We start from the raw sequence: 13,376 nt of genomic DNA, 5'->3' as shown, positions 1-13,376 counted from the left end.
ACCAATAGTAACCATAAACCATATTCCACAATTGAACTGGCACGTTGTTGCTATTTTGGTGCACTTGTTTTATTTCAGGATTAAAGAACACAGTTCTTCCTTTCCTTTCTGTTTTTCAGTTCTTGCCCTAATTCTATCATCAGCTTTGGAATTCATGTTTACTTTTATGTTTGGAAAATAGGTGGAAAGCTCGTTCAAAAGCCGTTCTAACAGAACTCAAGAGTTTTAATGCCGACCTCATGTGCATACAGGTTGGGTCTCATTTCTGATGTTTTAATAAATTTCTGTAGTGTGATCATATCTAGTTTTGTTTGCTAGAACTATGTACAACATGATTTTGTTAATCATTTTTATTACATGTAGGCTTCAGTAACATGCCCATATCCTTTTTTTATGTGGACATCCCTATATTTATTTGCAAACGGATAGATAAAATAACCAGATATGGAACATTTTCTAAAGATACTACTTGAAGCTATCATGCAATGGAGTTGCTCTTAGTAAACACTTTAGAATATAGACCCAGTGCATAGAAGCTCCCATACAAGGTGGGGTCTGGGGAGGGATTATAAGAACCTAGTCTCTTACCCCTGCGAAGTGCAATGCAGAGAGGCTGGTTCGAACCCACGACCTCTTGCACAAGTGGGAAGGACTTCACCACTGCGCCAGGCCTGCCCTCTTAGTGTTCACTTTAGAATATTCCTTATTTTTTTACTGGTTCCTGCCTTTGACAGGAGTTGGATGAATATGAGACATTCTATAGGAAAAACATGGAAAGTACTGGATATTCAAGTATTTATGTCCAGCGATCTGGAGACAAACGGGATGGATGTGGTATATTTTATAAACCAAAAAGGTAAACATGTGCTCTTAACTGATGTACATGGTGCATTAGTTACTGATTTCAGGACAGCTCCTTATTGAACCTCTCCCCCTGCAACTATATTTGTTATTGTGCTCTAATCTATATTCAGTTTGCGAACACATTCCCTGTAAAATAAGCAGCTAATAATGGACAAAGCTCGGCACGAGAAAATGTTACTTTTTACATCATCCAATTATTTTCCCTGACCATTTTCTTCTTTTTGCAGTGTGGAACTGTTACAGAAGGAAGTAATACATTACAATGACTTGGTGGAAACATGTCATCTTAATGATAATGTAATTAGTGCCCCCTCGAATAATTCTTCACCATCAGAAGGTAATATGAAACGGATCACATAATGGACACACTTGCATGGAATGTGGACATTTGAAGTTGTGAACTGGGTGTCGGGGAGACTGATCCACCAACACCTATGGGGACCGGGCCCCCTTTCGGTTCGGAGGGGGGCGGAGGCCGCGCAAAGAGCGGATCGAGGCAGTACACGCGAGCAGTTTTACCCAGCTTCGGGCCGCACGGATGCGTAAAACCCTACTGCTGCTTGTTTGTGTGTATTCAATTCTTGCTCAGGAGCGATGGACGCTGCCAGACCGAGCGTGAGAGTGTTCCTGATGTTTCGAATGAGCCGAACCCCCTCTACGTTGCGCTTGGGCCTCCTTTTATACTTTCAAGGGGTCACCGACAGGTGGTAATGTAGACTAGAAGGGTAAAAATGGAAAAGGATGCGGTAGGTGCAGCTACCGCTACTGTGGACACAGTGCACCCTACCTAACTCTGACGGCAGGGGACAAGGTCATTGAATGCCCGTCTGAGTTGCCTAAACAGTGCAAAAAGTGACCGTTAGGAGCGCCACCGTTTGCCACGATGGCCTTCTCTTCATCTCCGCTTGCCACCGCGTACCCCTGGCTGCACAGGCTCCCGCCACGCGCCCCTGAGGAAGCCTCATGGTGACACGCGGGTGGGTGTGCTGGAGCGTGGGTACAGAGTGGCAGCGGGCCCCCGGCGAGTACCTTGTCGGGGTCGTCGTCTTGTCGAGTCCAGAAGCTTGTCGCTCACCGGACCTTGACGGGACGTGCGGTGCATCGCGGCAAGTTTCTTGAAGTGCCGTGGTTGGCCTTCCCGGCAAGCTCCTCTTGCCGGGGCCTTGTCTCTTCCCGGCAAAATCCTCTTGTCGGGGCCTTGTCTCTTCATCTTGAATGCTTTGTTCTTGAATGGCTTCAAAAGAACCCACGGAGGACTTTGGCGGTCGTCCGGCAAGCCTTGCCGCGCGGCGCTGCAACTGCCCGTGCACAAGTTCGGGATACTAGGGTACCCCTACTCTAGTACACCGACAGGAGCCCCCGGGCCTGGGCCACACACGGTGCCGAGCGCTGTTGGGCCAGGCCCAAAACAGGGCACGGGCACGCGCGGAGCCTGGGTTATGCCGAATCTAACTCTGTATCCACCGCGCCCCCCGTAACGGCACGCGTCAATCGCGGAGTCGTGGGAGAGATCGTGGGTGGTTGTTTATTTGGAAGGACGAAATGTCCGCCCCGTCCCTCTTTATAAGCAGGGGAAACAGGGGCATTTCCCCCACCTTCGCCCTTCGCTGCTGCAATCTCAGAGATCTCCGCCGCCCTCCTCCGCTTGTAGAGTTGAAAGAGGGCAGCGCTCCGCCCCCGTCGCTGCCGCCACCACCAGCGCCGTCGATCTCCCCCACCGCCTCCGCCATGCCTCCGAAGCCCGGGAAGGGGAAGGCCACGAAGGCCGCGGCTGCGAAAGCTGTGAAGTCGACCGAAGCGCAGCGGCTTGAGGCGCTGCGGAAGGAGCGGGCCACTTTCCCCCCGGAGCTCCTCCGCGCGCTTCTCTATATCCACGCTCGCTTTCGCGACGAGCGCTTCCCGGGACTCCAACTTGACTTGACGGGCGCGATAGAGCGCCAGCAGCCTCCGCAGCAGCCGCTCCTCCTCGGGCTCGTCACTGCTGCTTCCCGGCGCGTCAACGATCGACAACCCGGCGGAGGCGAGCACCTCCCCATCCAAAACTTCTCCTTCCACCGGCGCCTTGGAGCTTGACGCCCAAGGGAGCTTGATGAAGATGCCCTCGCCAGCCTTCAGATAGGCGCCGGGCTGGGGCTCCTCGGAGCCTGACGCTGCGGCAGCGGCGGAGGGATCGGCGGTCGGTGCAGCGCCTGACGCTCCTGCGGCCTCAGGGCCGTCAGTGCGATCGCCAGATCCCCCGCCAGCTTCCTCGGCGGCAGCCTTGGCGGCCTCTTCACCGGCAGGCACATCGGCACCAGCTCCGTCTTCGGCGGCCGCGGCATCATCAGTGTTGCCGCGCGCGTCCTCTCTGCCGCCCGCCTCGGTCTCCATCGGATCCGCGGAGGGTGGATCTGACGACCGGAGAAGAATGAGAAGTCAAACAAGCACTCAAGAAGAAAAATCAGCAGAAGAATACAAAGAAAGTTTCGGGCAGGAAGGATTACCTGTGCTGGGATCCGCTGTCATAAGCTCCACCACCGGCGGATCGTTAGCGCTGTCCCTTGCCGGAGACTCCTCCCTTGCCAGAGGCTCCTCCCTTACCGGAGAACGCTCCCTTGCCGGGGAGTCCGCCCTTGGCGGCGTAGTCGAAGCAGACGACGAGTCGGAGGAGATCACCACGCCCTCCTGACGAAGCTGTTCTGCTCCTGCACAAACAAACCAGTGATCAGATGTCAACAAAGGAAAAGAGCAACCATGCGCACCCAGGAGCAGAAAGTAAACCATATGCTTACGCTGGGGGCTGCGCTGGGGGCTGCTCTGCGAAGTGATGGCCGGATCCGGCAAGGTGGTCTCGGGCGCGCCTCCTGTCGTCGCAGTGGGCTCGTCCTCGATGACCACCACCTGAGCCTTGGCCCTCTTCGCCGCCCTCTGGGCCAGAGTCCTGAAAAGGGAGAGTCCAGGATGGGTCAGATCAGATGCAAGACAGGAATGGCAAGTTGAAGAACTACAAGAACAACAAGGGAATCTTACTCTTCTTCCTCTTCCTCGTCGGAGCTGAGCGCGGAGAGGTCGAAGTTCGGCCCACCTCCGGGGCGACGAGGTGGAGGGGTGGGATCCCTTGACCGCTTGGCGGGGACTGCGGCGCCAGCCCGAGATGACCCCGCCCCAGTTGCCACTGCGGCGGGAGGCGCACCCGCGGCAACCGTACTTGCCGCGGCGGAGCGCGTCGCGCGGCGCTGCGGCTGTTGACCAGCTTGCCGCCTTGCTGCGTCCCCGATCCTGCGGAGGCGCCTTCTTGGCTGCACTGGGGGCTGCGTTCCGGGCCCTGTTTCCGGCAAGCTCCCCGGAGATGGCGGGCCGCTCGCACCCTCGGCGGGCTCACTCAACTCGGCGTCGGGCGCGGCAAGCTCTTCTTCGTCTTCGGGCCACTCCCGCTCAGCAAGACTCATCGCCGATGCCGTGTCCGCTTCCTCCACCGTGAACCCAAATTCACCCGCGGCTGCGGCTGCCGCCGCCTCTTCCGCCCTGGTGGCGATGCGTTCCATCTCTTGATCGGTGGTGTCGCGGGTGAGGAGCTTCTTGTCGTCAGCATTGACCGCTACTTCCACTAGGCTGTCGAAGAACTGCTGCACAACGTCTCTGGCAGGCTCTTGCCAAGTTGGAGCGATCCCGTGCGAATCACACAACGGCATCATGGCGCAGATGCGGTCGCGCGAGGAGTTGTTGCACAGAGGAACGACGCCTGCCGGCAACCTGAACCACTCGGGATGCTGTGGGTCGTGCTTAAATATCTCCTTGAGTATCCCGTCCAACTCTATGACGGTGAAATTGAAGTTGAGGCCTGGGCGCAACCTCATGATATCTGCCGGGCCTCCAAATTCCCAGGCGGGTCTCCCCCTCGCCTGCAGAGGGGCGATGCGCCGGCGAAGGAAATCTGCGCCGACAGCTCCTACAGTCAGCCCGGCAAGCCTGAGACGCAAGATCCGAGTGGTGGCGATCTTCAGCTTGTCGTCGTCCACGGACAGAGCGCTCCAGTCATTGCCACGCACTGCTGGGGCTTGGCGCAGGGCGGTGAACGGCTGCGGGCTCTCTTCTACAACCCAGCACCAATCTGCTCTCCACTCGTCCCACTTGTTGCGGAGCTCCCCCTCCAGATAGGTCTCCTTCTTGCCGGCCCGCGAGATCCAGGCGATCCCGCCGGCAAGAGGTTCCCCTCTCTCGACACGAGGCATAAAGAAATGGCGGAAGAGAGCTACGTTGGGGTGGACTCCGACAAAGTTTTCCCATAGATGGGCGAAAACTGCCATGGTCAGAACGGCGTTGGGGGTGAAGTCAAGGAGGTGGAGCCCATAGGTGTTCATGACGTCTTGGCCCGCTCCTTCCTTCTGGGCGAGCAGATGAAGATCGCTCTCTTGGCCATGTGGCTTGTGGCCGCCTGTAAAGGCGCCGACAAACTGATGGCATAAATCTGCCCAAAAGGAGATGGAATTGTCCGGCAAGTGCATGAGCCAGGACCTGACGTTGGGCTTGAGTACCAGCGGGAAGTAGTTGGCAAGGATCTTGTCGTCCCGTCCCCCGGCAGCCTGCACCGCGATGGTGTAGATGCTGAGAAACTCCGACGGATGTGTCTTGCCGTCGTACTTCTCTGGTACGTCTGGTTTGAAATTCTTTGTGCTGGGCCACTGGACTTGCCGCAGCTCACGGGTGAACGCAGGACAATCTACCGCGTACGGCAGATCGCCTGGTTCCCCTGGCGCATGCATGTCAACAGAGGGCCCAGCGCGCTTGTCGGATTGACGTCGCGCTTCTCTTCGGCGCTCGATGCGGGTTCGAGCGTCTTCTTGTTGTCGTTCATGGAGAACTTGGCGCTGGTCGCGACGAGCTCGTGGGTCCGACGACGCGGTGGAGCCGCTGTCGGGGTGGACCCGGCGAGTCGGCGATTTTGGCCTTCGTAGTGGAGAGTGCATGAAAGTCGCACCTCCCCCGGTCTTGTTGCCATCGGCTCGCGTCCGGCTGTCCTGCCGCGGCAGCGAGGTGCTTGGTTGCCGCGCAGTGTCGCCGTTGGCGAAGCCGATGAGGCTCTGGATAGTGGCCCTCCATTCGCCAGTCTTGTCCGCCGTCGGAGGATAGTCTAGGAGCAGTTGAGCTCGCGCCAAGGCTTCTGCTGGAGTAGTGGGCGGCGGAGGTGAACGGTGCGAGGAGTGGGGCGTGCTCGGACTCCTAACCACGTTAGAAGGAGCAGTGCCCCGTCCAGGCGACCGTACTTCGCTCGAGCCAGCATGTTGACGTGCATGTTGGTCTTGAGCGCCACAAGAACCACCAGCTTGATCTTGGCCCAGCGGACGTATGGCGCTGCGAACGCCATGACGCTGCTGGTCCCGCGCCTCCTGAGAGGGGCGCGGTGCGCGCATGGACGCCGAGGTCTGTGCCGCCTTGTCCTTGGACTTGGCCGCACTGAGGGCTCCCTCGTCGACGCCCATTCTTCCGCCGGCGTCCACTCCACCACCCGTTTGCTCCGGAGGCGGTGAAAGCGACGCAGACGGAACAGCTGCCTCCGAATCCTTCTTTTTCGGTGGCATGTCGATGAAGACGATGAAGATTTAGCTCGTGTGCACGCCGGATCGGGTTCGCACAATCTCGACGCCCCCTACCTGGCGCGCCAAAGATGTCGGGGAAACTGATCCACCAACACCTATGAGGACCGGGCCCCCTTTCGGTTCGAAGGGGGGCGGAGGCCGCGCAAAGAGCGGATCGAGGCAGTACACGCGAGCAGTTTTACCCAGCTTCGGGCCGCACGGATGCGTAAAACCCTACTGCTGCTTGTTTGTGTGTATTCAATTCTTGCTCAGGAGCGATGGACGCTGCCAGACCGAGCGTGAGAGTGTTCTTGATGTTTCGAATGAGCCGAACCCCCTCTACATTGCGCTTGGGCCTCCTTTTATACTTTCAAGGGATCACCGACAGGTGGCAACGTAGACTAGAAGGGTAAAAATGAAAAAGGATGCGGTAGGTGCAGCTACCGCTACTGTGGACACAGTGCACCCTACCTAACTCCGACGGCAGGGGACAAGGTCATTGAATGCCCGTCTGAGTTGCCTAAACAGTGCAAAAAGTGACAGTTAGGAGCGCCACCGTTTGCCACGATGGCCTTCTCTTCATCTTCGCTTGCCACCGCGTACCCCTGGCTGCACAGGCTCCCGCCACGCGCCCCTGAGGAAGCCTCATGGTGACACGCGGGTGGGTGCGCTGGAGCGTGGGTACAGAGTGGCAGCGGGCCCCCGGCGAGTACCTTGTCGGGGTCGTCGTCTTGTCGAGTCCAGAAGCTTGTCGCTCACCGGACCTTGCCGGGACGTGCGGTGCATCGTGGCAAGTTTCTTGAAGTGCCGTGGTTGGCCTTCCCGGCAAGCTCCTCTTGCCGGGGCCTTGTCTCTTCCCGGCAAGATCCTCTTGTTGGGGCCTTGTCTCTTCATCTTGAATGCTTTGTTCTTGAATGGCTCCAAAGGAACCCACGGAGGACTCTGGCGATCGTCCGGCAAGCCTTGCCGCGCGGCGCTGCAACCCCGTGCACAAGTTCGGGATACTAGGGTACCCCTACTTTAGTACACCGACACTGGGCACTTAATAAGTAAATAAAAATACTTATTTAAATCTTTTTGCAGCACGTCCGTAAAGGGCTGATTTTCCTTTTGGTTTTCATTGCCTAATTACTATATTTCTTGGAAGATGTGTTGTCTGTCATCATTATCTAGTGCTCCATTTTTTCTCCCTGTAATTTGGCTGGATATGTTCTTTGTTCTGATGACGTGCTTACGATTATTTTGTATGATGTTTTCTGACAGAATCTAGTGGAAAGGAAGATAATAAGAAACGTGGAGATCCAAATGATCCACGTGTGAGATTGAAGCGTGACTGCGTTGGTTTACTTGCTGCTTTCAAGCTTGGCGATCCTTGTGAGCATATCCTGATTGTGGCGAACACACATATTTATTGGCAAGTAAAATAGCTCATGTTCTCTACTGTTCTGTGATTTAAAGATGTTTTCGTCATTCGACTCATATTTTTGCCTATTTTATTTTACTATACGTATTTGATGGAAGCTAGTTTTCAACACGTGTATGGGTTTCTTATGCATGTTAACCTGTAAAACCTGATTTTACAGGGATCCAGAATGGATTGATGTGAAGTTGGCTCAAGCAAAGTATCTTCTTTCAAAAGTCTCTGAGTTTGAGAAAATTATCGCAAATAAGTTCACCTGTAAACCTTCTGTGATCATTGCTGGTGATTTTAACTCCACCCCTGGTGATAAGGTATTTCTTGCATTTTCTGCATTGCTTTCTCAAGCTTTTGCCACTATTGTTACAATTATTGTTACAGATTGCAGAGTTTAGTTACACAGAAATATTATCAAATATCACCTCCGTCCAGAATTACTTGTCGTTATCCAGACGACGTGACTTGTACATAAATGACCTGGCCAAAATGACATTGTTTTAGCTCCATGGCTTTACTGAAAGATATTGGGAACTTTGTCCATGTGCTGACATCTATTCCAGTTATGTGTGTGGCATATTGTTATCATGATGAAACATATTTGTGTAGGGACTGGCAATGCGCGGTCCAATAGCTACTTTATGCTTTTGAGCCCTTGTTTATGCCAAAAACAAAGCATTCTATCCTTGTCTCTCATGTGTGGATAATCTAACCCAGATTCAGTTTTGTGTGCCACCTCATTCAATTTGGTTCTCTCTGTCACCTCAGCTAATTTGTTACTATCACTTCCAGGTATACAATTACCTTGTATCAGCTGGCTCCGAATCTACGGACGAAGCCCTGATCAAATTGCGCAGCCTGTATGCTGAGAACGGAGGGGAGCCGGAGTTCACAAATTGCACTCCAGGTTTTACTGGAACATTGGACTACATATTCCTGTCGGAAGGCGGTTCAATAAAACCTACCAGCTTACTTCGGATCCCACGAGGGGGTTCCCCGGATGTGGAAGGAGGCCTGCCCAACTTCCACCATCCTAGTGATCACTTGCCAATCGTTGCCGGTTTTCAGGTACTTAGAGCTAGTGCCTAGGGTGGCCGGTTGTGTTTTTCGACTGCGGCGGCAAATGGCCCTCGAACTGTTGGCCATGGTCTGCGTGCAGTCTAGGGTTAGTCATAAGGCTGTGGGCTGTGGTGCATGCAATAATATCTCACAGCCACATTTTCTGGTTATTCAGAAGCAATTTGTCAACTGATAAGTGATAACGGTATACTTTGTTCCTTTTGTGTGTGCGTGATATGTGCATTTATCAGTGTGAAGAAACATGTGCCTTTTGGTTTTCGGCCAAAGAGGTATGTGCATTTATCAGTGTACGCATTTCCCAGAACACTGGACCCTTTTTGATTTTGAGGGAAGGTCTTCATGACTAACTTAATTGATAATTATAATTATAAACAGCCTTTACACACAAGATTTGCAAGTAAGCAGCTGTAGGAGGAACATCCCTCTGTTCTATAGTAGTTGCTGATTTAGTACAACGTGTACTAAATCAGCGACAACTAACTAATATGAAACGGAGGGAGGGAGTACAAGACAAATTATTTAAGAAAACTATGCTTATAGCTAGCTCATAAGTCGCACCATTAGCCTCACAGCATGAAATTGACCTTCCCTATTGACAATTTATGTGTGTTATACAGCTTTTGGAGAGTATGTGTTTTTAACCAGTATAAAGATTTATGTGTTCTTTAGCTCCTTATATGTGTTCCCTACAAGTAACCGTTTTTACCCAAAAGTAAAGCGTCAAACTTTAGAAGGTCGCCAAAGACGCATCTATCCTTGGAGTTTATCATGGCTGCATAGAGAAACATTGGGTGGAGCGTCTGAAAATGTAGGATTGCAAATCGTAAAAATGTAGATTCTACTAACCAAAATCGTATCCTAGAACCATAGAGTTCGTTATGACTTGTGCTCACCTAAATTGCTGAATTAGTCATTCGGAAATAGGTACAATCAGTTCGTTACATGAAAAATGGACAATTGGACATAGACTTTTCCACACACAAAGAATGAAAAGAAATGCAAACTGAACTGGCAGACCAAAGACAATAAAAGTAAATACACAATATGTAGGGTTCAACTAGTTACACATCTCAGAAAAAACTAGTTACAGCCTTACAGAAGCTAAAAAAGAAAAGCTACTTACACCCCCAAATTTATCATATAGCTCCTGAAAGACGAAAAGAATGATGGCACACAAGTATATCTGCTCTTGCCTCTTAAGACGATTCCTGAAAGGCCACAGAGCGCTCGGAACTGAAGAACCTAATCCTCTCTTGGGTTGTTTCACATATGATGAAACTGGAATTTAGGCAGCCCCATACTCAGGCACCGACAAAAGTTTGAAGGAAAGCCTCGCAGGCACCAATACAATCTCTTTGGGATCCTAGGGATCCTACAGATGGATTCTATTCTTCCTTCTTCTCCTTCCCTTTCCTCTCTTTAATCCATGATGAGCAAAATAGCGGCAGCACTGTGCATGCAGCCTCAATCAACAAGCAAACCGGCAGTGCAGAGAAATCATCTCCAGATACTCCCATGAATTCAGCAAGCGCAACCCCAAGATATCCGCTGATGATAATAGACAGGGCAAGTGCAGACATGACAAAGGCCATAACCGATCCCTCGCACCCAGAGGGGCAAAGGCTTGCGATAAGAACACTGAAGGGTAGCACCTTGAAGAACATGAGGCCCTCTAGCAGCCCTGAGAACACAATGGTGTACAAGGAGTCTGATATTCCCACCTTCCTGTATACTCCCTGGACAAATAACACGTCTGACAACATTACGACCGCTGTGATGAACTGCAGAGCTGATAAGATCTTGCGTGCAGACGTTGTCTTGAAGCACTTGTTGTATGCCATGCTCCAAGCCAAGAGAGCCACTTGCCCAAAAACCTTGGATAAACCGATGATGGATGAGTCAAGTCTTAACACTTCAGTCTGGTAGAAGAACATGGTCCCGAGTAGAAACGGTATGGCAGCATAGGACACTGAAAACCATATGATTGACCAGAATATTTCCGGCATACAGAGCGCGTAGGACAGCTCTTTGGTTTGTTTACGGATGCTGGAAATCACCGATGTATTAGTAGTCGCCTTTGGGAGTTTGAGGGAGCTCTCAGATATAGCCACAGTAGTGAAGAACTGGAGCACGAGAACGATTGCGAAAAATAGGAACATGAGTTTGGGGGAAAAGTAGCTGAGAGCAATGCCACCTAGGAGGTTTCCTAACGCGCCAGCAGAAGCACCAAACATACAAGCAAAGGATTGAAGCTGACCCCCTGAGGAAGAGGTTGCTTGCTTCCCGGCCTCCGCTACAATGGCATCATTGGCAACCTCACATATGGATGCACCAAAGTTGCTCAAGAGGAGAAAAATGGTAAGAACCGGAAGAGAAAGAGACGGCCAGAGGGCAATTCCTAACCATGAAACTGCCTGCAAGAGAGCTGCAACCACAGCAAAAGAAGTTATGTTAGAATATAGGAGTAGTTAGCTATATTAGGAGAAACAGTTGTAATGTAGTGTAGCACACAGTGCGCATCTTCAGGAGCATCAGTTATGGCATTTGACAGGGTGATAAATATGAGTAAATTACACTAATTTTCCTTATGCATCTGATTGTGCTAATTATATATTAACAAAATATCAGTGGACTTCCAACAATTGGTCTGTCAAGCTCGAAAGCACTTGGTTGGGCTCTTTTATGCCAATCTGTTCATGAAGTGATCGAGAAAGACAAGATATCATAGTCACTAAAATCGCCATAGCTCCCTGAATTTATTTAACTGCTCGGATATCTAAACCAAGGGGATCAATGGATTGAGCTAACTTCTAAATGACGCGAGCTGAAAAGGAGAATCAAAGACCAAAGTGATTCTAGTCAATTAAAATTTAATGGTATTGCACAAATTAAGACTTCAGCACAGAATCTGAGGACGGGCAATCTTAAGTTCTGTAATGCTGGGATATGACAGCACACCATCCGTCCATCTTTGGAATTTCATCATAACACTTGTGCACGGCAAGGGCCACATCCAAGGCTGAGAAAAGATACACGATGCCACCCTGGTTGCTACTCCAAAAGGCTACTCCGCCGAAAGATGGAGAATGATGGTAATCAGAAGAAAAAACGAAAAGGGAAAGTGAAAGTGAAAGAAGACAAAACGCATGTGAATAATCAGGAGGACAATTGCGTTCAAGTATATTCTTTGCAGCGTTGTCGCTCGCCACATGACACCGATGTACAAACAAGTGAACAGCACGCAAGAAAGGAATGTGGAAAGCTCTACCGTGGTTATCATTTTTCTTTTTTCTTTTTTCTCTCCAAAGACAGCGCAAAAGAGTAAAATATCCTACTGCACGTTCCTACACTGCTCAGAATTCCCACGACTCGTCTAATCAGTGATCAAGTGCAGTGAAAAGGCGAAATTGTGCGCGCAACATGGGCAGTACAGGGAAGGTGAAAATCTCGGGGAATTATGATTCTGCATCGCGAGCGTGGTTCCGATCATTCCAGGTTAACGGGTAAAGGTGAGTACGGAATCGAGCGTGGTTCCGAGCATTCCACGTTATTATCCGTTAAAGTAAAGGGCGGTATGGAATCACGATGAGGATCATGGTGTCGGTCGCAGATTACGGAAGGTGGCGTTGTTGGTAGATCTGAAAAGAAAGGCAATGCGATAACGTGGGGGGATAAAGGGAGGGAGGGAGGGGGCGTACCGCCGATGGCGACGTATGGCAGGCGGCGGCAGCCGCGGATGGGGACGGCGTCGGAGAGGAGGCCGAGGAGCGGCTTGGCGACCATGGGCAGGGTGGCGGAGGCCTGGAGGATCTGCAGCGAGGAGGAAGGGACGCCCATGGCGTCCTTGAGGAAGAAGTTGACGCCGAGCCAGGGGAAGAGCCGGAAGCCCTGCACCCAGAACCCGACACCGATCACCCACCGCTGCGTGGCCGCGGCCGCCGCCGCGGCCCTCTCGCCCTCCACCTTCTGCCCCTTCTCCATGGCCTCCCTCCACGAAATCCGACGGTACGGAGTCTCGGCTGATCCGCGCGTCGCCGGACCTTTCTGTTCCTGCTCTGCTCCCGATCCAAGGGAAGGGAATGAGGAGACACTGGGAGCTCGTGGTGGCTCTTGTGTTGTACACTACCACCGGGGGTGGAAGGACACATGGGATGGTTGGGTGGTGTTTGGCCGAACTGAGAAGCGATGATGCATTTCAGGGGAATGGTTGGCACGAGAAGAACCAACACGTTGCCACGGACACAGGGGCCCGGAGCCACGTGGACCAGTACCAATCGCCATGTGTGCATGGTGGGTCATCGCGTTCCAGGATGTCGGCATGCCTTTTCGGTGGGCCTCCGGGCCTTTTTTTTCCTGAAAAAGTCTGTAGCTTCATCAGATTAGACTTTTTTTTAGATCACAAGGGTTTTATTCCATCATGGTAGAGCTATAATCTTTGGGAAAGAGATCCTCAATACATGGGG

The 13,376-nt window shown here is 51.9% G+C and overlaps 2 protein-coding genes across 2 annotated transcripts in view; one reads left to right on the top strand and one right to left on the bottom strand.

Annotated features, from left to right (window-relative positions):
* Positions 1–9,242, top strand: part of LOC119277886 (carbon catabolite repressor protein 4 homolog 4-like) — a 14,136-nt gene extending 4,894 nt beyond the window's left edge. Inside the window, exons 5-10 of the mRNA XM_037559232.1 lie at positions 182–251; positions 735–856; positions 1,092–1,201; positions 7,683–7,833; positions 8,003–8,150; positions 8,626–9,242. Coding sequence (XP_037415129.1) covers positions 182–251; positions 735–856; positions 1,092–1,201; positions 7,683–7,833; positions 8,003–8,150; positions 8,626–8,922 — 898 coding nt within the window. The 3' untranslated portion in view covers positions 8,923–9,242. The remainder of the gene's footprint in view (positions 1–181; positions 252–734; positions 857–1,091; positions 1,202–7,682; positions 7,834–8,002; positions 8,151–8,625) is intronic.
* Positions 9,243–9,792: 550 nt separating this feature from the next.
* On the bottom strand, positions 9,793–13,091 carry LOC119277879 (probable folate-biopterin transporter 7). Its single transcript, XM_037559221.1, has 2 exons — positions 12,612–13,091; positions 9,793–11,338 (listed from the first exon to the last, which is right to left on the bottom strand). Exons 1-2 carry the CDS (start codon positions 12,892–12,894, stop codon positions 10,299–10,301), a joined length of 1,323 nt encoding a protein of 440 aa, XP_037415118.1. The 5' UTR covers positions 12,895–13,091; the 3' UTR covers positions 9,793–10,298.
* Between the last annotated feature and the right edge of the window lie 285 nt (positions 13,092–13,376).

The sequence above is a fragment of the Triticum dicoccoides genome, chromosome 1A, assembly GCF_002162155.2.
Source record: "Triticum dicoccoides isolate Atlit2015 ecotype Zavitan chromosome 1A, WEW_v2.0, whole genome shotgun sequence".
Classification (NCBI taxonomy): Eukaryota; Viridiplantae; Streptophyta; class Magnoliopsida; order Poales; family Poaceae; genus Triticum; species Triticum dicoccoides.
This window is presented reverse-complemented; position numbering and strand designations above follow the sequence as displayed.

Bases quoted from the DNA above. Each gene is read 5' to 3' on its own strand.
- LOC119277879 (XM_037559221.1), bottom strand. From the start codon at position 12,894: ATGGAGAAGGGGCAGAAGGTGGAGGGCGAGAGGGCCGCGGCGGCGGCC. The intron at 11,339-12,611 runs GTACGCCCCCTC...CTGTGGTTGCAG, and splicing joins GCCATACGTCGCCATCGGCG to CTCTCTTGCAGGCAGTTTCA.